We start from the raw sequence: 23,962 nt of genomic DNA on the forward strand, positions 1-23,962 counted from the left end.
TATTATCTAAAAATTGATTACACAGCACTTTCTTTGCCCCCGTTTGCCCCCACTTCAAGGTTTCAGATGGGGGAGGGGGGGGGGGGGCAAAATACCCTTGCCTCCCCCTGTTGTTGCGCCCCTGATCATCCATTGAAACTTAATATCTATTTTCACAACTAGAGGTAGTTGGGCGGCAATTCGTGTGAGGCATTCTCTTTCTCTAGTCCGGCGGGTCGAAGGTTCGAAACATTCCGCAATCCTCACATGTCCACGACCGTCGAGGCAGTACAAACACATCTGCGATCATCATTCCCCTCACGGCCGTGTGTCTTTCTTTCGTGGTGACCAGACATGTCGTTCGCAAACAGAGATCAGAGAAAGTTACAGATGGAGCACAAGCACAGTTCGTAGGTATCTCTGCTGAAGCCAGGGGACGTAAGGAGGGAAGCAGGTCGCCGCCATATTGTGACACGAAGAAAAATCGCGTTTTCTCATAATTGATGTATGTATGGTGGTGGAAAAAGTGCACGAATATTAAACAAATAAAGACTGTTGACTGGAGAAAAATAATCGTGTACAAGAGTATGAAGTAAACTACATTTCTATATACTATGTAAACAAATGGCCGCCATATTATTACTTGAACAAACTGGCCACAGTGCTCAGAGCTTATGCTCCATCTGCAACTTTCTCTAATCCCTGTTTGCAAGTCGTCACCCGTTGTTTTAACGGCCCCTTGGTTTTGGTCAAAAGGGGTGGCCGAACTCCCCAGTACCGCCGTAGGGGGGGGCGCGCGCCGGGTTTCAATTTGCGAGGAGTCGGCGGGGTGTCGCCCAGTTGCACCGCAAAGCTGCGCCTCCTTTCGCCGTCGTGGTTCGAGCGCATTTTCACTTGCGCCATCGCGTCTTGGGCGGTGCTGAACCGACAGTCCTGGCCGTTCATGAAGGTAATCTCGGATCGACACAGCGCCAGCAGACATGCCCGGAATTCGTTCGGACTTATTCGCATGCAAAAACCAAAGAATGAATTGCACGCAAGAAAAAATTATATACTTTTTAGTGTCACGATCACTTCTCAAATAAAATACCCATAATTTTCTATTTTTGAACGCTCGTTATTTAAGTTTAATACTAAACAGACCCTTTTTTTTTTGCTAGACAAAAGCCAATCATGTTTTAAGACTGCTTCATTTCGTTAATGAATTTTTTGATGCCAGTATGTGATTTAAGTCATTATTGAAAATCGACAGAGACGAAGCATATCGGTCGCAAGGGCTGCCATCTTGTGGTGACCACAGAAACCATTTTCTCGCCGTGTCTCGATCGATTGTAGCGACCTCGTGTCGCTACAGCCCACCAATAGAAAGGCACCTAGAATTTCTTCGACGCTGATGGGAAAGGTATGAACTTAAGTTCACGCGCACGAAGATCGTGTAGTCCAATTACGTGCTTGGCGCAACGTTTAGGACAATTATCCCTAGATCATTTTTGGGGCGAAGATCATTGGATCGTGGATCGAAGGTCAGAATGGTGCAACAGGTGATAAAATCGTCTAAACTGGTCACGGATTTGTCAAAGTCAGTTAACCTGTCCAAAAAAAAAAAACTCTTAAACTGTCAACAACAAGCAGGCTGGTGATGGAAAATCACTAGTGTCAAACGATTTTTAACTCCCACCAAGACGATTCGGGTTCAATTCCCGGCAGTGTCGATCACGTATTTTTTTTTTGCAAGTGGAAGACGTGGCCGACGTTGCCGTGAGACGGTGGGCTCCCCCCCCCCCTGGTCACGCTCCATTCTAATCCCGTCACCTTTTATCGTCTATAATGACTTCCGTGTCGCCGAGCTGTTTAGTCTAGATGCGTGCAGTACCATCAACAGGTTGCCCTGCGGTGCAGAACATTCTAAGTCACACATATGTGAACCATTATTATAAAAAAAAAGAATGTTCAAACGAATGTGTTAACAGTTTATTTTAGATATCATTTCCTGAGGATTTGCAATGGTGGTGCAAAATTTGTAATGGAGTAAAACACTGTAACTTTAACTCCACAAGATAAAAAGTCGCGGGCTTAAGTTAAGCTAGTGACGAAGGTTTGATAAAATGAAAGGGAGCTTGTAACTAACGTTGCTTTAATCGTCACAATCCTTTACAGTATATTTTCAAACACACTCCCTTCGGCGCTAGTGCATTGTGGTCGCACCCATGTGAACTGCGCGCGTCAACTCATTACACATTCGCGTGTTGTCTGCGGCGTACACCTCTGGTCAATGTTGCTAAGCGCGCGCGCTTCACATGGAGCGTTTGTACGTCATCAAACTCAATGCGTATTTTACCGCCCCCCTGTAAAAAAAAAACTTATTTAACCTAAACTACGTCGGTCATCAGCTCCTTCGTTTATTCTACTTCGTCACGAATCACTTAGCACATAAAATAATTCATTCTGAGTTGAGATTGAAGCCAAGTATCCAATCGTTATTGTTTTAAATATCGCGTGCTTCGCAGTTATCTAGAATCCATACAGTTTGCCATAGGTAAGAAGGTAATGAGTTTCCACTACCTTCGTTGTAGTTAAACTATGGTTTATTTGCGTGCCGTGGAGGCTTTACTATGGTGTTATGGTACACAAGACTCGAAAATGGTACACGTACCAGTATGATGGTACGTGTCCTTGCCTTGGAAGGCCGCGCCACACGAGCGCAGTGTGTACTGACGCGATCACGCGATCACGCGAACACACGCACACACACGGACACGCACACGCACACACCATCAACACCGACGGCAAGCCCGGATCACACGAACACACCGGCGAGCGCGAATCACACGCTCCAAGTGGCGCGCACACGAAAAAAAAAAAAATTCTTTCCGAAACATATGTTCTGCTCGAAGCTATAATCGACCGAGTAGCCTAATGAGACGTGATTGGATGTCACAAAAACAAAGCTTTGCAGAAAAAGAGGGAAAAGTTTTTTTTTTCCCTGTGATACCAAGTCGTGTGTGAACATACTCCTTTCCTGTTAATCTATAAAAATAACTAGCATTGAATTGGAACTGTAAAATAAAGTTGTGATGGCGAAGTGTTGGGGCGACTGAAATGCTGCCCCTTGGAAGGGCAGCCCTTCAGGATTTTTCTGGCAATGGTTTGTTTGTACAGCGACTGGAAGGGCAGCCCATCCAATTTATGAAAACATGTTTCTTTAAGTGTTTAAATAATCCTGAAAACTTACCCCTTGGAAGGGCAGCCCATCAGGATTTTTCTTACAGTAGTGTTTTTGAAAGGTTGTCTGAATTGTTACCCCTTGGATGGGCAGCCCTTCAGGATTTTTCTGATAGTGGTTAGTTTGTAAAGTGACCTAACCTATCCTAACCTAACATAACCTAAGCTAATATAACCTAACCTAACATAACCTAACCTAATATAACCTAACATAAACTAACCACTGTCAGAAAAATCCTGAAGGGCTGCCCATCCAAGGGGCAACAATTCAGACAACCTTTCAAAAACACTACTGTCAGAAAAATCCTGAAGGGCCGCCCATCCAAGGGGCAACAATTCAGACAACCTTTCAAAAACACTACTGTCAGAAAAATCCTGAAGGGCCGCCCTTCCAAGGGGCAACAATTCAGGATTATAAAATTACAAAAATAGACACATTTTAAGATACTGAACGTCTGCCCTTCCAGTCGCTTTACAAACTAACCACTGTCAGAAAAATCCTGAAGGGCTGCCCATCCAAGGGGCAACAATTCAGACAAACTTTCAAAAACATTACTGTCAGAAAAATCCTGATGGGCTGCCCTTCCAAGGGGCAAGTTTTCAGGATTATTAAAAAACTCAAAGAAACATGTTTTCAGAAATTGGATGGGCTGTCCTTCCAGTCGCTGTACAAACAAACCATTTCCAGAAAAATCTTGAAGGGCTGCCCTCCAAGGGGCAACAATTCATCTCCCCCGAAGTGTTCAAGAGAAACATGTGTGTATAACGACACATGTAAACCCTAAGTCGACCTCAGACGATTAAAAAGGTGGTGGCCATTGGCCATTACCCATTACAAAAATATTATTATTTTTGAAACTTTTTGGTTCTATGGAATAACTGATATTATTATTTCTACAAATCTTCTTCGGTTTGCTTCCCAAATGTCTAAAAACCGAATACAGACGGGCCTCTTACTTGTGCATGAAAAATGAAAGACGATCAAGTAAGGGAACAATTACAATTATATTTGTTATGTAATAACTGTGGTGCTCCAACATATGTACATGATTATATTTATACTTCAGCAATTCTGCTCAAAACATGGCCTGTACACTGCTCGTTTTTCACGGGGAGCCAGCTCCTAGTGGAGCATGGTCATTCGGAGCCACCAACCATCACTGGGGATAACCACGCTCACGCACTGCTGAGCTTCTCAACATTTTCATCATCACCATCATCATCATTATCAATAGTGTGAGTGTTACGATCATCCTTCATCGGCTTCTTGGCTAGCCTCTACACAGCATCACCAGTTAACATTATTTCTTAGATTTATTTACATTATTATACTGTTTAGGGTTTGTCGATGTTAGTGTATCAGTGCTATCGGTGTGATAGCCACCAAGCTTTAGTGTTTTGTAATTCATTGTGTGTGTGTGTGTGTGTGTGTAAAAAACCAGGCCACGCATCATGGTCGCAACCGCTGCACGATAGGGTTTTCTTGTTCCATATTAATGTAACTAAATGCAACACATCGCCGACTTTCGTATTTTATACACCCACGCGGTGAGGACATACGGCCAGAAGGCCCTAAACCACACAGAGTTAAACTATGTTATCAGTACCGTAAGCAGTCGCCAACATCTGTACGTGCTGTGGCGAGTCTAGGCTCAGGGACTAGTACAGGCCATGTTTCGGGCAGCGATGTACAAGTGACCAGTTCTCAATAAAAACCATCTTACCATAGCTACCATAAGTTTTCTCAAGTAGTTAACAAATTTCATTAACACAGTGTCCCCAGTGACTACAACAAATGGAGGTTCTCTGTTGTCGGGTCAACAGCTGTCTGTCTGTCACGTGGCAATGTCACACCCCGAGACAAATTTCAGCTGTATCTGCGGACTAGCTAGCAGACTCCGCGATTAAAGATAGTTGGCGCCCTTATCAACAACAGGATCGATGGTAGAAGGCGGCATGTCATCAATATACACACTTTAGAATTACATGTTTGTAAGCTACACTCCACACTCGCAAAATATTTATACAAATACAGTAACAACACATTCGCCTCTGGCTCACGAAAATGACAGATTATCGACACAAGTGATTAACAAATGAATAGTTAGTTCCTTACGAGTCCCCAAGCGGATAGTGTTGTTTAGATAGTTTGAAAGTTCAGGCAAGTGCTGTAAACTGGTGAAAGTTAGTGAATAGACCCCGAACTCAGATTCATTATTTTGCGCTGCATTCGTCATATTCCCATTCGCTATCCACCCCCAAGTTTATGTTTCGGGAAAAAAAATCTGGTACAGATGTGAATTTGCTTATAATGGGAGAAGCTCATGTTTAGGGCAAGTTATGATAAAACCATGAATTTTGTCATATTTTCTTATATTTATACAACTTCTAGACAGCATAACAGATGAAATGGCGAACAGTGTTGCCCGACTGATACAAACCAGGTTGTTTAAATTAAAAGTCTTGTTTTGCATAACATCGCTAATCATATGTTTTAATAAATATTAATTATACAATTTCTTGACTTTTTAAGACTATAAAACAGTGTCTACGGACTTTATTATTACAGTTGTATTCATTCTGACAAAAAAATTATAATTAACTTCTGAACAAACATTATTGTTTCACAGGAGAAACTATTTGTAACAGTCAGTCACTATTAACAACAAGGCTTTCCATAAAATAGGTTTGTTTGACTCGAGGTCTCTCGTGCTCCTCGGGAGTTGAAAGAGTTGGGAGCAAGTTGACCTGAGGGCAAAAAGAGTCGGTAACTTTTAATACACGAAGAAAACGCGATTTGTTGTAAAACAATGATGGCGGAAAATATAGCAGACATCGTGAGAAATTTGTTTGGAAATGAAGATTCATCTGAAGATGAAGTAGCTATTTATTTACCATATATTGGACTACAAATTATGAGAGAGCTTGATGAAGGTAAAAAAATATATAAATATTGCTTTCTGACTTTAAACCGCCTGTGGTATGCATAAGCTAACCTGTACTAGGAAACTATTGCAAATCTTTTGATTGGTAAATAAAGGACGCCAAATAAGTTATATTGTAATGTTTTCCCGCTTCAATGTCGTCATCTATTATAATATTACCGTCATCACCAAATGTAGCATGATAACATATTGACTCCATCGTCAAAGTCGCGCCAAAACAACCAGCAGACGACTTGCCCTCGCAACTCTTCCTCGAGAGGAGGAGCATCGAGAGCATGACCTGAGTGACCTGAGAGCAACTTGCCCCCGCGAGTAAAACGACCATCCGCCATACTGCTTCCGGAAAAGGGCGCCCCGAGAGTTAACCGAAATAGTTGAAACCAAAATGGCGTCTTCATATTATACCTTCTTAGAAATAATAAATGAAAATTATCAAATGATGGTCTTGATGAAATACATCATGAACATATATTTACAAATTTCTCATTCAAAACTTTTACCTTACAAATACAAATTTCATTACATTAGAAAGTTGTATCCGAAACGTTAGCGCTCTATGTCATGCATTTGTCGAATGACGACAGAGTACAATGCAGGAAAAAGAGAAAGTAAATGCAAATTTAAATATTACACTGCAATTTACGGATAAGATTTTTTTTTTTTTTTTTTTGCTGTTTAAACTCCTGATTTTAACTCTAACGTTAAAAGATTTTTACTTTATTACCACTTTTGCATTTCTAAAAGTTAAATCGTGGTACTATTATCAACAAGCTATACCCTATACGCCTTTTTCTTTTCTTTTCATATAATACGGTACCTCTTAAAATTTTTGTTACACTGTGATACTTAAGTTTTATAGTATTTGATTGTGGTATATTATTTAAAAATATTTGCGACATGCTTGTCAACAGAGAAAATCCGAACTGAATTTTGTCCAATCACAGGCAAGTTTATTTCAACCAATGGATACATAGTCTGAGAATATTACAACCAATAGTTGCTGTTTTTATTTTGACCAATAGAATGTGCTATATGCGATGACGTCAGGCCAATCACAAATCACTGGAGAGACGCGTTGATCCAGAGACGTCTTATTCTGTTCTTGAGTCAGTTGAAATTAGTGTTTTGATTGCATATATTTTAAGGACTTATTATATTTTTTATCCAAATACTTCTTCAGAATTGTAAGTTTCAGCATGTGTGTTCTTACTGCAATTGTTAAAAGCTTTTCTTTACGTGAATAATGTTGATGTGTTTGAACATGAGGTATTCGTTTCGACATCTTGTGAAAACAATAATGGAGTAGAGCTATGTATTTTCATTATTGTCGAGTATAAAGAATAAAATAGTTTTGCACAAAGTATCGTTAATTAAATACTGTTTTTAAACTTACTTATTGCGTATTAGTTCTGGTGGAGGTTTTACTAGATTTGTTTTAATGTAGTCTTGCTTGTTATTGATTTTTATTGTTAGTATTAATCGTTGCTTCGAAGTATTATCTAGAAGCTTCGGTATAAAATGTAACATTCGTTGGTTTGTTACTTTTTTCGGTTTTTAGCTGGGTTATAGTCTGTACAGTAACTCACCCCTAGGTGTGATTTTTACCGTTTTTTTAATTAATGTTGTAGGTTTTATATAGATGGCTCGTACTAAGCAAACTGCCCGTAAATCTACGGGAGGTAAAGCACCACGTAAACAGTTGGCCACGAAAGCGGCTCGTAAAAGTGCTCCATCTACTGGTGGAGTAAAGAAGCCACATCGTTACAGGTTTGTGTATTTTGTATTACCCAAATATTTCAGAAAAACTTTCCTACAGCTATGCTTCAGTGGTATGTATTTGGTAGCTAAAACGTAAAATGTTGAGAGTTGCATGTTAAGTTGGTCACAATATATATATTTTTTTCTATCCAACAACCCCTCTATTTCCATGGAGAAGGCAGTCACACAGCTGAATTTTTTTTGGTAGGTGCTTAGTTTCGGTAATATTCTTACAGAGGGGCTTACAATTAAAGTAAAAATAAAAATCAGAAAATGCCTTTTTGGAACTATGGATGTCCCTAAACTAACCCAGAAAACTGTTTTATATTCCTACTGGTTTCTGTAAAATTACTGTTAATAGGTTTCATTACAAGGTAACACTGATATTGCAGCTTTTTAGAACGGAAAGAAAAATCTGAAAACATGTTTTTCAAGCTACTCACGTCCCTAAATTTACTCTGAAGAGATGGTTTTGCAATTTCTACTAGTTTGTAAAAATAAAAATGAAATTTTTATACACATTACAATACCTGTGCTTTTATACTGCTGGTGCCATTCAGTGTTTACCTGCGATATATATGTGTGTGTGTTTTCCATGTATTTGAGATGTGCCTGAATTAACCTTGTAAGGCAGGTTTCTTAAACCCTACTGATTTGTGGAAAAAATAACATTTTACACTGCTTACATTACAATACTTATCTATTTCATATTTTCTGTTTTATTAGAATAAGTAATTGTATTACAAAATGTCCTGTTACATTGCAGTTAGTAAGTACTTACATACTATTTTAAGTGACATAATAGACAAGGGGAGGAAAAAATTTGAATAGAATTGTAAATGTCAATTTTCTGTAAGGAATATGTGCTGTGCTCTGAAGTAGTTGACACAAGTTTTGAATTTTTGCCCAGTTAAACCCTGGATACTGAAGGCTTGAACTTGTGGTGCATGATGCTTGCTGTTTTAGTTATGTACGTAGTCAGAAGATCCTGCACATTAAAGATTGCGAAATAAGAAAGAATTATGATTCTAGGTTGAAAGAAAAGTCATTTTTATTCAACTTACGATCGTAATTCCTTATTATATGACAAATTTTTTAATGTACAGGATCTTCTGATGTACTGATACTGAACTAAAACAGCAAGCATCATGTACCACAGGATCAAGCCTTCAGGTTCTAGGGATAAACTTCAATATATGAAATTGAAGCATTATAGCATATTTTTAATTCTCCATGTTTGGCTATAGTTGTGCTAAACAAAGATATACACTGTCGTGGGTAAACAATGGGAACAGCAGTGTAAAAACACAGGTATTGTAATCTAAGCTTCAAACTATTATTTTTCATGAACCAGTAGGAATTAAGAGACCATCCTTTCAGGTTAAATGTAGGGATGTGTGTAGTGTGTGAAAAAGATTTTCAATTTTTTTTCTTTCTGTTCTAAAAAGATGCAATATCCTAGTGGATGGTTAGTTGGGTTAGTATAGCTACATAAAAAATACTTTGAAATCATGTGAATGGTTTGTTTAATTCGGGCTAGTTACATTTTAAAATTGGTTATTCCTAAGCAATTATTAAAAATATTTTACAGGGTATTTAATCTAATATATAAAATTCTCGTGTCACAGTTTTCGTTGCCATACTCCTCCGAAACGGCTTGACCGATTTTGATGAAATTTTTTGTGCTTATCCGGTATCTATGAGAATCGGCCAACATCTATTTTTCATCCCCCTAAATGTTAGGGGTAGTCCACCACTAATTTTTTTTTTTTTTCAATTTTTGGACAAAAAATTTTATTTTATTTTTTTATAATGTGGCATTAAAAAATATATACAACCCTAAATTTTCTCCCTTCTATCACCAACCCCTAATTTTTAATATAATTTTATATTTTTCAACCCCAGTCGATAGCTGATCAAATTAACACTTGATCAACCTTCCCCGCCTACAGCGAGCTAATTACCTGGATTAACACATAGACCACATATTAATATGAAATTCCATCCCTAAGGGAGTGAAAAAGTCATAATTTAATTTTATAACAGAAAAAAATCATAGGTCATAGACATACAAATAGTGAGTGAGTGTCATTTCTTTATGTATGCCACACGATCATACACATAGTAAGGTCTGGCAAATTCATATTTTTCTCCTTGGTGAGACCAGCTCGCTTAGTGGAGCTGGCAGCGGCTAGTAAAATAAAGGCGCTCATAACAGTTTTGTTCTTAACTTCATCAATAGATAGAGGTAGTTGCCTTGAATTTTAAACGCACCATCGTTTGATGCGTTTGTCATGTCTTTAATTTTCGTTTGTTTGTGCCGTATGCGTTCCTATACCATTCATCCAATTGCGATGAAATTTTGGTGAGTTGTTATGCGCATGCCCGTGAAGGTTTCTGAGACGGTATACTAACTATTTTGCAATAGTTGGAGCACATATCGTGTCAAAAAATGTGTTTATTTCATATTATATAGCGGCACTTCGTCTGTTTTTGTTGTATAAGTGCGCACGCATGACACAATTTATTAAAGAAAGTCAGAGATAGAGTGATATATATATATATATATATATATAGAATGAGATAGAGATAAGTTGAGATAGAGCGAGGCATAGAGAATGAAATGGGTTAGATAAAGAGATATATAGATGTATAGAGCTATATAGAGATTTATATATAGAAGAGATAGAGAACAACGTCTGTCGGGATCTGAAAGTGATATAAATTATTTTGCACACTTGACATTCAAATTAAGAAGACAATTACTAACTACATTTGATTTCGAAAAAGGTCCCCTTCACCCTGTGTTCAGCCCGGGCAACGCCGGGTACTGCAGCTAGAAATTCCCTAGAAATAATTTATATGGCAAAACAACGTTTGCCGGGTCAGCTAGTGTAGCTATAATAACTAATCAACCATTCTCACCACTTTAAATGCAATGTTAGAAAACAAATATTCCATAATGCAATTAGTTACAGTAGAACCTCAATCATATTTTCCCGTTTCATACATTTTCCCGTGTCATTCGCTGATTAATTTTGGTCCCGCCGAAAGTACTATATTTACAATGGTTTACTTTCCCGGAACATACACTTATAAATCATTAATTTCCCGTTTCATACGTTTTTACGAAGCAGAAAAGTCCTAAAATTCATAAATGTTTTTTTATATTCTTCCTAATAAACTACGTTTTAATGCTTTTATTTTGAAAAACGTTCATTGTTTACCTTTGCAAACGTAGAAAATAACTTTATCGCACCATAGATATGGATAGCAAAGCTGCCAACCATTACGGATTTTCCGTAATTATTACGGATTTTAACCCCGAATTACGGAACATCGCTGGTTTATTACGGAAACGAGGCTTTGTGCTGCATGGTAACGGAGAAAATTCCGTTTCTGTTGTGCGTGTTTCGTGAACGCATTTTGAATACATCTCTTGGTTGCTCAAATAACAAAACTAGTAAGTGTGCGCGTGTACGATGTACTGTCAAAATAAGTAAATTAATTCTCGTGTTTTCAAATAATAATGGGATGGTATTACGTCCGTTGTACGATACAACTAGTACATATTCTCGGACTTATCGTTTGAAGGCTACTTACATCACGATAATTTTTGTACGGTACTTTGGCTAACCTGTGTTGTGTTAATTTATTTCTTGAAAGCCATTTTTTTCATCATAGTGTTTTTGTCGTGTCTACAGGCGTGAATTTTTTTTATGTTTTTCGATAGTGTAGTGTTCTTCTGTGCCGGTTGTAGAAATGAAGCGTGTGACAGAATAATGTGTATATGGGGGGGGGAAAAAACACGCAAGTCTTCAGAACTTTCGACTTAAATATTCAAAAGAATGGCCATGCTTGTCGTTTTTAAATGTTTGGAACGCCACAGTTTTGTAATGTATGCACGTGTGACTTTTCGATTGCACATGGTGGAAGGGATGACTGTAGACGACATATTGAATCAAAGAAACATGCAGAACATTTTAAAGCCGTGACGAGCAATAAATCTATATCTTAGTTTTTTCGCTACATCTGAAGAAACTAAAGTAACGAACGCAGTTATTGTTTACAAATCCTTGTGTTTGTCTTGTTGTTTGTTTACATGACACTTCTTATCCAACCAGGATAAAAGAAGCAAATAAAAAGACAGTTGTTTTAAAGTTTAACTTTTAATACTTTGAATTGAAGATTCAAAATATCCAGTAAAATTATTAATATTTCTTACATATTCAGATGATTGTATTGTTCAAATAGATTTTTTTATTCATTAATTTGCATTGTATTCATATTTTTCTTTTTCATATTATTGTCCTTGTTTTATCTTGTGAGTGTGTTATAATGCCCCAGGAAAAATTTCTCGTGCATGATTTATGCATACTTTTTTTTATATAGCTAATTGCCATTACTGATGGGTGTGATTTGAGGTTGGCAGCTCTGGGATAGTATCAGGAAGACTGTGCACTTCACTAGTAGCATCTATGGCCAGCAACAAGCGAGACTAGTGGCGCAAACTATCAATGATTATGAAAATGGTGCACGTGCTTTACCAAGGCACGGATCTTGTATTTTGTGCATTCATTAATCTTTGAACTAAATATACCCGTTTGTTATTGTTTTCTTATGATCAGATTGTTTTGTATTTTACATTTCTCAAGTTAAAATTTTATTAAAAATTGTTCTGTTGCATAAAGTTGTTTGTAAAGTGAAACAAACAAGCAAAAATTTCTAATTTTTTTTTACAAGAAAGGAATTCATAACATTTTGTAAGGCCACTGTTTCTCATATCAGCTTTAATTGATTATGAACTCTATTTTACATTTCTGGTGGTTTTATTATATGTATATATAATGATGAATTCATATATTTCATTAATATAATGCAATTATTTACACATATGTATTTATGTTTAATCTGACATTGTTCTGGTATGCTAGATTGGAAAAAAATTGTATTATTGCCATTCCCTTTTCATACACTTTCCCGCATCATACACCATTTTTGTGCCCTCCGTTGAAAAGTGTATGACAGAAGTTCTACTGTATTTACAAAGACAACAAACCAGAAATAGATAAACACAAATAATTCCTTATAATTGCAATTTAGTGATCTTGCTAACACCTTTGACATGATGCTACAGAACTAGAAAACCAGGAAAAGTCAGGGAATTTAATAAACCAACCAGAGAATTCCAGGAAATGTCTGCAATCAATCTATTTCTGGAATTTCTTCTTGTACTAACAGTGATACAGAAAATACTGCTTTCGTTGATGTTTAAGCAGCTCAAAACCTTCGGAAACTTTTATTATCATGAAATTTGTGGATTTTCCTTTTTATGAATTATAAGGCTCTTTTCTGTAACATCTGCAAAGTTTAACAAGAAAAAATGTATTTATGCATGTTTACATACATGTTCGCTAGCTTTACACAACAGTTTCAGGTGAATCCTTAGTAATCATTGCAAACATTTTTTTTCTCAAATTGCATTAATTTTACCATGTGGCCGTTTATTTTGATGGGTGTGTAGTGTCAATAAATAATCCAACATGGCATTTATTTACAATAATTCTGGAGATTAATTGCTACTGCAGGAAAAGGTTTTATCATGTAGTTGGGTCATTCCGAAATCAAGGGACAAATTGTAGTTGTTAAATTATTAAAATTAAAAATTCAAGAAAAAGGGAAATGATGGTATTTCTATGATCAGCATTTATTGGTTGTCACAAAAGTACCATAGAATTAAATAAACTTTTTCTTTTTAAGTAAAAAATACAAAAAAAAAATATTGTAAGACACAGATGACACAAATTGCCATGGAGGTGACAATACACTACATGGATTGACAAAATTTTAAATTGGGGTAATCATAATCATAAATAATAGTATCCTGTAGTCCTATAGTATTAAGCAAAATAACATTATTTTAAACTGTTGTTTTAAGGCACTCAGTAATAAAAAACGATGATACTAAATCAACTGGAAACAAATCAAATCAATGTAGTAAGTACACTCTAATCCCATCAATATTCCATATCTAACAAAGATTTTTAACACCTGGCAAATCATAAAATATGTATGCATCTTTCTACCCAGTTTTGGCTCAGACAGTATGCCTTTAATGTCTCGAAAATCAACAACAGCTATATCGTCATCCACAGGGAAAACAAATGTATTGTTTGTAACCAGTCTTAAAAACTTGACAGTGTATTCCTTTTTATTTGCATTTTCTTCAGAAGTTAGTATGCCAATGTAGTTTCATACACTTTTTTTTTTCTTGAAATTCTACAATGACATAACTATGAATAATTGCGAGACTGTCCTTAGTAGGCTTAGATGGTATTGCTTCAATATGAGTGTCACCAGCTTCTGAAGTGCATGAATCTGAATCTGTATATATGTCGCTGTAACTATCTAAGGATGGAGTACCACAGTCTAAAACTCTGTGAGCTTCATTTGTCTGCTTCTTGTTTCTGTGCTGCCGCGTTCTCTCTGTCCAATTTTTTCTTTTATTGTCTTTTACCTTTCTCGCTTAAGTCTGAATTTTTTTTTTATTTTCCCACCCTCCTTTCTTTTGTGATACCTTTCTCTTTCTTTTCGTTTGAACTATTCATAAAGTACTGGATTATCCCTAATTTTATTTCTTCGTGCCATTTCTGCTTTCTTTTTTTCTTAACCTCTGCTAAATCCTTCTCAGATAACTTTTTCTTCTGTGCTTTTTTTTTTTCTGAAAATAATGTAAACATTAGCTTAAGAACTTTTTGTGCAGTATTTCAAAGTGTGTTATATTCTGGACCAAAAAATTAAAAATACATCAATTAAGTGTTGCTTAGCTTCAATAATCCATGATTATTTGCACATTATGTAGACTACAAACATAGACACAAACTTTGTACCTGCATAAAATATATTGTGTCTTTAACTATGAGTTGCAACTTAACCATTTATTAAATAATTTTTAAAATTTTACACACAATAATAAAATATAAATAAACAAATTATAATTATTTACTTTGGTCAGCAAAATTGTATTACAGTAGAACCCCTGTCATACACTTTTCAACGGAGGGCACAAAAATGGTGTATGATGCGGGAAAGTGTATGAAAAGGGAATGGCAATAATATTTTTTTTTTTTTCAATTTAGCATACCAGCACAATGTCAGATTAAACTTAAATACATAATGTGTAAATAATTGCATTATATGAAAGATATGAATTCATAATTATATATACATATAATAAAACCACCAGAAATGTAAAATATAGTCCATAATCAAGTAAAGCTGACATGAGAAACAGTGGCCTTACAAAATGTTATGAAGTCCTTTCTTGGAGGGCAGGAAAAGTCACCAAGCCTAAATTAGAAATTAAAAAAATTAGGCTATTGTAAAAAGAAAATCAGAAATTTATGCTTGTTTGTTTCTTTTTACAAACAACTTTATGCAACAGAACAATTTTCAATAATATTTTTAACTTGAGAAACGTAAAATACAAAACAATCCGAACGTAAGATAACAATAACAAACGGGTATATTGAGTTCAAAGATTAATGAATGCACAAAATATGAGATCCGTGCCTTGGTAAAGCGCGTGCACCATTTTCATAATCATTGCTAGTTTGCGCCACTAGTCTTGCTTGGTGCTGGCCATAGATGCTACTAGCAAAGTGCACAGTCTTCCTGATACTATCAATATCTATGGTGCGATAAAGTTATTTTTCTTACGTTTGCAAATGTAAACAATGAACGTTCTTCAGAATAAAAGCATTAAATTGTAGTTTATCAGGAGGAATATAACAAAAAAATTTGTGAATTTTGGGCTTTTCCGCTTCGTAAAAACGTATGAAACGGGAAATTAATGATTTTATAAGTGTATGTTCCGGGAAAGTAAACCATTGTAAATATAGTACTTTCGGCGGGACCAAAATTAATCGGCGTATGACACAGGAAAATGTATGAAACGGGAACGTATCATCGAGGTTCTACTGTATTTACATTACGAAAATTCAAAGTTTTATAGTAAAACATATTTTTTTTTTTATCTATTTCATAATATTCACATGCCAGTTAGTCATGTCGCAAAGATATGGACTACTTGTTGTACCCTGTTGTAACTATACCTTGAAAGCACACAACTGATATTATTCTCCAAAATAACAATTTTCCTTCAAAGTGACTATCGAAATCAGGAAATTAATTAAGAGAACAGTGATAATAACAACTATGCCTATGCCTGTGTGTACTATAGTAAAGTTTGGAAATGAATACAGATAAAGTAAAATTCAAAGCCTATTATGTCACCTCCGTGAATATCGTGTCACCTCCATGCCAGATTAAGAACATGGAGGTGACATTTTTGAAGTTTTCTTTATACACAACCTAACCTAAAACTTACTCAACCACATTATCATGGATTTCATTTAATAACATGTTATTCAACCTAACTGTAATGCAAACTTTTTTTTAAAGAAAAGAACAAGTTTTATTAAAGCCATGGAGGTGACCACAAATAAAAATACTCAATAATCAAGTGGAATCTTAAATAAAACAATACAAACACATACCTGCCTGTCTTTATTGAAACCTTATACAAGATGGCTACTTAAGGTTTTATTTTCACATGTCTTCTGAGCATCCATACACAATCTAGTGGATTTTTAAGGAACTTCTATTTGTACCATGGAAGTGACATTGAAACAAGGAACAGTAAATGAAGTTAAAATTGCCTAGATAATAGTCTCAGTAAAATTATGACCTTTATAAAGCAGAACTTCTGGTTTGTATCACATGCCATTTTATATTATATACCATAGATTTGTACAGCCAGTTTAAAGTTATTATTCTCATATTCTAGATACTTTGGGGTAGTGACAGGCCATGGAGGTGACATTTCAGCCATAAATGCTTTGTTTAGTTAAAAATTTATTTTTATTTTAACTATTAAGTGAAGTATTCATCTTCATCCAGAGTCCTTTTTACTAAAACAATGAAATGCAAATTAAAATAATCAATACAAAAATAGTAAAGCCTTGTTTACCTAATTTGTCCCTAGATTTCGGAATGACCCAGTTATTAATTTATTTTGATATAAATATGTCTTAATATGAAAATATGAGATTGAAGGCAGGGTAAATATGAAGTTGGGTGGTATTTGTGAGGAAAAAAATTTTAAAAATCCGAAAATACTTTAGGAGATGATCAAATTTTTTAATTTTCATAGTTGGGCGATATTTGTTCAAAAAAAGTTATGAAATTCCGAAAATACTTTTATTTTGTGTTCTTTAACCCTCTTTTCATTAAATCCGGCGGAGATAAGAAATTCCAAATACTTTAGGAGATATTGAATTTTTTAATTTTCATCACAATACCTGTGCATTCATGCATACCATTGTTTCTTGTTTACGAGTATAATTTTTTAATGTTTCAAATTTTAATGTTTTATTTGTTATTTGGATATTGTTGCGCAAATAATGAGAAAAAAATACTTTAGTTCCTACTGTTCATCCTTTAACCCGGTTTGTTAGGTCAGGTCAGTTACATTATAAATACTTCAAAACTAAACAACCATTAAAATTAATTCATATTATTTTTAATGTCCGCTTAGTTTGAAAGTATTTATAATGTAACTGACCTGACCTAATCAATCATTTTAATTAATTAGGCATTCACGAACACACAGCAAAATAAAAAAATTGCTGCGGTTGAATGATTGACCAGGTCTTGTATTGCAAAGTAAGAACGGCGATATCTCCTAAAGTATTTGGAATTTCTTATCTCTGCCGGGTTTAATGTAAAGAGGAAGTTAAAGAGCATATAATAAAAGTATTTTCAGATTTTAAAAAAATGTTTCCACAAATACCGCCCAATATACACATATGTTCTTATTAAATATGTTATTATTAATTATATACGTATTAATATAATTATTTACCGAATGCAGAAATAACTTGTCAACATCAAGTGACACCACAGGTTTATAAATGGGATTTACAAATTCCTATGATAAAGATATTTATTTAATTGCACCTAATATTAAGCCTTCAGAAATGTTTAGACAGAACAATAAAAGTTAAAAGAAAATAATTTAAATTTTTTTTTTAACTTAATTTATGTGGTCACTGCAGCTACATTTGCTATTGTAAACACTTTTTTGTCACCTGCTACGTGGGCACAAACAGTTACTGAGGGTAATAATGAATGTGCTTTTTTAATTATGTAATCTGTATATATTTAATTTGTGAACAGAAAATGAAATGTAATGCAATTATATTTTTTCGCTCATAAACATCCTCTTTTCTGAGTATATTATTCTGTTGAACATCATCAGAAATAAATTAAGGAATCTATATTTTAGGTTTTTGGCCCAATACTATTAATTTGGTAATTCTCTAGTGTAGGTGTACCATTCTTAAAAAAATATATATATATATTTGTAAAATCCAATAATGGATTAGTTGAGTTCCTTGTTTTATTTCTCTTGATTCTGTTGAGTCACATTCATAATATATATGTACACACACATATATTAAAAAAAACTTCTCATGTAATTACTCAATGGGTTTTTCGTTATTTAAACACATGCCCATAAACCTCTACTTAGCTACTGGTCGCCAGGATGTTCTGCGTTGCCAGAATTTTCTTGGAGACAGGAAAAATACCTACCTTAATTTTTAATTTTCATTCGAATTTTCTGAAAAACCCTGAATATCTTCACGAAAGAAACACATTTACACAGGTTTCACTTGCTGCGTTTTGGTGTTCGTTTGGTTCCTGATGTTTAGAGAGAGCTGTCTGCTGCTGTTGCTATCCCGCGAAGTCCCATGTTGCTTTCGTACTGTGTTCTGGAAATTGGGTCTCCAACACCGCCCCTTATTGTGTGAAACTCTTGTAGCTTGTAGAAAATTGTATTCAGCCACTGAGAAACAGTATCGGCCATAATCTCATATGAATTTTCTAAATTGGTTTTTCAGATTGTCACTCAACGACTGTTTGCTGTCTTTTCAGGGCGTGTTAAATTTATTCCCGTGACAACGTTGTTGTGCCAAGTGTAACAATCCAGACCTCACCGCCTAGCTATGATCTAAATTTAAATTGCAAATACATAGAAACACTTTAAAAAAATATATTGTTGGTTCATACTTGTTCAGAAACAAAAGTTTCTCACTTGTAATTCTGAACTCATCCCGTTGATGGGGGGGGGGGGGGGGGGGCCTCCATCATTAAAGTATCAATGGGCTATATTTTATTACAGCTATGTGAAAATCCATCCATTTTTTTTTTTACAATTAGAGGGGAGGAGCAACACCCCGAAGGTGGAAAAAAAAATAATTTTTTTCCCTTCTGGTATGGATTGTGCTTAGTTATGGTGTGTGTCATCTATGGCATAATAAGCATAGTATACCTTTTAAGATTACCCTGTATGCTGTGTACCGCAGGCCTGTCGTCAAGTGAAATATTATTTAAGTTCCAGAAAATATTACTCTTTGAGGTTAGGTAATTTTACCTTTAAGATTGTCTATAATTCACAAATAATTTCTTGATTAATTTTTTCTTTATAAAAACTTTAGTAAACCAATATTCTCATTGTTTAGTTATATTAAAGTGTATTTTGGTGTTTGTATTTGATTGGCAAGAAAAAAATATATTTTTTTGCATAGGTCTAGTTATTGATTGTTTTAGATAATTAAAACCACTTTTGCTTTGGTGTATTGAAGAATTGATAAACTTGTGATAACAGGTCATTTTTTATCCCCTTCATTAATCATTTTGATTTCCGTCTAATGTAATGCAACAAATTGTTTATTTTCAGGCCTGGTACCGTAGCTCTGCGAGAAATTCGACGATACCAGAAATCGACTGAGCTGTTGATCAGGAAACTGCCGTTCCAGCGTCTGGTGCGTGAAATAGCCCAGGATTTCAAGACTGACCTGAGATTCCAGAGCGCAGCTATTGGTGCCCTGCAGGTAACACAGCATTCCTCTCCAATAGGTGCCCTGCATTGCTGCTAAATGATGTATGCAGGAATCTGTTCAAACTGGTACATCTATAGGGATGCTGGAGCTGGGTAAACTCTCTCTTCCCCCCCCCCCCCCCCAACAAAAAAAAGGTGAATTATTTTTGAAAATTTGTCATTTGTAATTTTGGCGTGGAAGATTCAGGGAAAGTTTCCTACGTATTTGTGTGGACGTCCTTTGGGACCTTCATTGGCTCGTTCCTTTATCAAGATATAAATGCTGATAGGTGTTGCAGTGATGGTGCAGCATTGACAGATTATAAAACGGACTGGTTCACTGGAACGTGTCTGCCTTGTTACTCCACGAGTGATAAGGTAGTTGATTGCCAGGTATTGAACCCGGATTGTGTTGGGAGGCAGTTGTAATGTTCTGAACTTAGTGACTAATGCTTTTGTTTTAAACACTCAGAATGAAAATCCTTTTTAGATATATTGCACTTTTAAAAATTCCATTCTTGAATATTTTTAGTTCTGTTTGTGTGTATGCCTCAAAGCTGTTAAAATTTTGACCATGTGACAGGATTATTAATATATACACTTAATGAGTTAGCAATTTTACAGTTTACTGTGGATATTAAGATGCTAGAAATGTGATGTGCTCATGTGCCTTTAAATACTTTTTTTTTAACTGTGTTTAAGGAGAGTTGTACTAATTTGAATTTCAAATATGAGATGTGAAACTTGGTGGTGGTTGCAGGAGGCCAGCGAAGCCTACCTGGTGGGCTTGTTCGAGGACACCAACCTGTGCGCCATCCACGCCAAGCGCGTCACCATCATGCCCAAGGACATCCAGCTGGCCCGTCGCATCCGCGGGGAGCGCGCCTAGACATGCCCCCGGGGCGAGAGACTCGATAGTGCAGGGACCTTGGGGCGGGGGGTGTCTGCAACTACCACATTCGTCATTTCGATTGTCATCTTCACAAAGTCCCTTACAACACTGCCATGGTTTGATGGAATCAGCCCCCCTTCTCACCGTATTTAATCTGTTCTTGTGTGTTAGGTACAAAGCAACAATTTTTTACTACATGTTTTGTCTGCATATATTCGCTTGTTTTTAAAATTAAAAAAAAAAGGTGTGTGTTAGGTAGGCCTAGTGTCAGCCATTAAGAGTCTTGAATTCAACTGGGCATGTATGTTTTTGAATTTAAGTTTAGAACAATTTTTTTTTACATATATATATGACAGTAGCTAGTGGTAGCGTTAGATAATTGTTGGAGGCATTAATTTTTCCCCTGTAGGAACATGAGAATTTTTGTAATTTTTGTGAGAATTGTTAAAGCACTTTATTCAGGCAAACGTATGGTGATCGTATGCTGGAAGCAAAATTTTCTTTGTCTTTGATATCTTGTTTCAGTTAGTCTTAACAAGCTGGTTTAGTGTGGCATGCTGAATTTGTACATGTATGTTGTAATAGGAAATGTTTTTTTTTAGGTTGTGCAATTTCAGTTATATTATGTCTTGTGTAATAAAATTCATAAAATTGTATTCAAAGTTCAGTTATTGGCTTTTTAATCAAACTGTTTTTTATTGTCGTTTAGAGTTAAGTTTGGGCATTTTTCAGAATTGGGATTTAAATGTTTATAGCTTCGGTTCGGCTCTGCAGTCCCAGCATTCGCCCCATGAGGACAATGTATTTATTTACTGTGTATAATGTATCACAAATGGTGCATTTCCTGCTCTGAAGCCTGCTGTTTGTGGGGGCATGCTGCTATTGTGAGGACAACAGATACAATGCATATCGTTATGCTGTGAAAATAACAACCAATCCATTTTGTCACTTTAAAACACAGTAAGAAATTACAAAAATCAAAAACTGTCATACTACATTATTAAATTTTTCCCATGTAGAGATGTTGGTGAAACTTTGCTAAGTGATAAATTTTTTTTAACCTCGGATGCTTTTGTGGTAAACATAAAGCAGTGAGTATACAACAAGTGTAACACATTGCCTTAATTTGGATGCATTGTGCTGCACACGTAAATGGATGTTTTACTGTCTATAAATGTTGGTTAGTTCATCATTCCTAAATTTCTAACACTGAAAATGTGGAAGAAATAAAAATGCTTTGTTATATTTTATGAAGGAAATAAAATAATGATATGCACGTATTGCTACAGTTGTGTGGAGTGGTGGTAGAATAACACTTCCAAGAGGCTTGTTCAAACTGAAGAAAGATCCATTTGAAAGAGAATTCAACCCTAAAGCAGTTCTCTAAATTGTACGTACAACCTGATGTGACTCGAGACTCTCTTTAGCTATACAAATTCTAATCTACTTCCAGACAAGCTTAAAACTCAAAATGTTTTAATTTTTAATCTCTGCAAAATGTTGACAATTTATTTTAAATATACCAAGCCTGGCCATCATACTGTTACAAGTGAATCATGGCAACAACATTGTTTATTGACGAAACACTAATACTAATCAGCAAATATTCACAAAAATTTTCTCAAGCATGTTCTCTCAATGGGACCAATTTTTAAAATTTTATTTGTAAGCCATGACCTGACTACAATAACATTTAACAGCAAAAAGCGATATTTTTTTTTTCTGTACGTGATATTTTGTTTGCTGCATGACTATTGAAAAACATTGTCTCCTCAACGATTCAAGTTGAATGTTTTGTACATGTGCCGTGTTTGCAATCCCTACGTGCGTTTTTTTTTTTTTTACGATGTTTACTTTGCCACTGAAAATGTGAAGGAATTAGGTTAATGTTAATTTTACATTAGGAATGAAATTGTTGGAAGTTGGCACACGAAAATCTAGTATTGTAGTAGAACAAGGTAGGAAAGTTAACAAAGAAACTAGAAAAACATTATGCAGTACATTATTGTGGCAGCACATGGTTCTGCAGTGTTGGCACATTTGTGATTGTAACTATGTAATTTTTTGCTATTTGGAGAGTATTTCCCCCTCCCCCCCCCCCCCCCATGTAAAGTTTTCTGCAAATGTATTTACTGTCAGGAAAAATTTTCGATGCTAATATAAACACTGAGGAACTTAAGGTAAATGCTTTAAAGTATATTTACAAATGCTATTTTATGTCTCATCATTTTTTAAATCTGCCTGATGAAAGTCCTTAATGTCTGGAATTGATGAAGGGGCCCTTAAAATTCCTTAAACTTCTGTGAGAAACCTTAATAGACTGATAGTGTGCAAGTAATTAACAACATGGTTCATATTCTTCCTTAAAAGGACCTTAATTGGTCTTAAATTGATTAAAGTCCTTATATTTCATTAAGAAACCTTGATAACTACTTAATAAAGACTGATAGCTTGCAAGTAATGGCTAAATGTGAGTATTTTAATGTTAGGTTTCCGGCCTGGCAGCAAACAACGCTTTGTGCATGCCCGGTACAATAGGCAAATTTTGGGCCACGTAATTAGATTTTATTAGTAAAAAATTTAGAATTTGTTCTTCATAGTTTGATTCTCACCTTTAAAAACTAAACATGTGTGTCTTATTGCCTTACTTTGAACTTTTGAAATCTTATTATGGTAGATCCATCACCGACGGCCTGTGTCTCACCCTTCGCCTCTTCCCTCGTCTAACACATACCTATCGCTCATCTAACCTCTGGACGTTGCACCATTTCCAGTTCCTCAATTTCTATCCCTAAGTGTAGGTCCCAAATTGCCGCTGCACATTCAAGCATTGGCCTCACCAATGTTGAATACGCCCTCTCCCTTACTCTTCGTTTTGTCCCATCAGTGTCCTAGCAGTCAGCCTGTAAATACTTCCTATAAACAAACGACCGGTCGTTTATTCAACTTTCAAATTTAATGGGGAAAAACATCACAAATATCATTTATTTAACAAGGTGTTTAATGTGTGTAGAATTTGTAGTGAGTATAGTATAATGAATGCTGCGCTATCTACGTTTAGATGTAAGCGATGGGTTGTCAGAATTTTAATGTTAGTATTTTAATTAAAAAATTAGGTTTTCATTTATCTATATGACTATAAATCATAACAGTATCGTAACGATACTTTTACTATTATAAAGTTTAATTTGGCAAAATGTTATGCTTAGTTGTGTCCCACAA

General features: G+C 35.5%; 1 protein-coding gene across 1 annotated transcript; it reads left to right on the forward strand.

Moving 5' to 3' along the window:
• Window positions 1–7,142: 7,142 nt before the first annotated feature.
• Window positions 7,143–21,407, forward strand: LOC134538204 (histone H3.3A). Its single transcript, XM_063379298.1, has 4 exons — window positions 7,143–7,330; window positions 7,775–7,913; window positions 19,708–19,861; window positions 20,609–21,407. Exons 2-4 carry the CDS (start codon window positions 7,786–7,788, stop codon window positions 20,735–20,737), a joined length of 411 nt encoding a protein of 136 aa, XP_063235368.1. The 5' UTR covers window positions 7,143–7,330; window positions 7,775–7,785; the 3' UTR covers window positions 20,738–21,407.
• The last annotated feature ends 2,555 nt before the right edge of the window (window positions 21,408–23,962 follow it).

This window comes from Bacillus rossius, chromosome 13 (assembly GCF_032445375.1).
Source record: "Bacillus rossius redtenbacheri isolate Brsri chromosome 13, Brsri_v3, whole genome shotgun sequence".
Lineage (NCBI taxonomy): Eukaryota > Metazoa > Arthropoda > Insecta > Phasmatodea > Bacillidae > Bacillus > Bacillus rossius.

Excerpts from the sequence above, each read along its gene's own strand:
- LOC134538204 (XM_063379298.1), top strand. The coding sequence starts at position 7,786 with ATGGCTCGTACTAAGCAAACTGCCCGTAAATCTACGGGAGGTAAAGCA. Across the intron at positions 7,914-19,707 it reads AAGAAGCCACATCGTTACAG|GCCTGGTACCGTAGCTCTGC; the intron begins GTTTGTGTATTT and ends GTTTATTTTCAG. Across the intron at positions 19,862-20,608 it reads CAGCTATTGGTGCCCTGCAG|GAGGCCAGCGAAGCCTACCT; the intron begins GTAACACAGCAT and ends TGGTGGTTGCAG.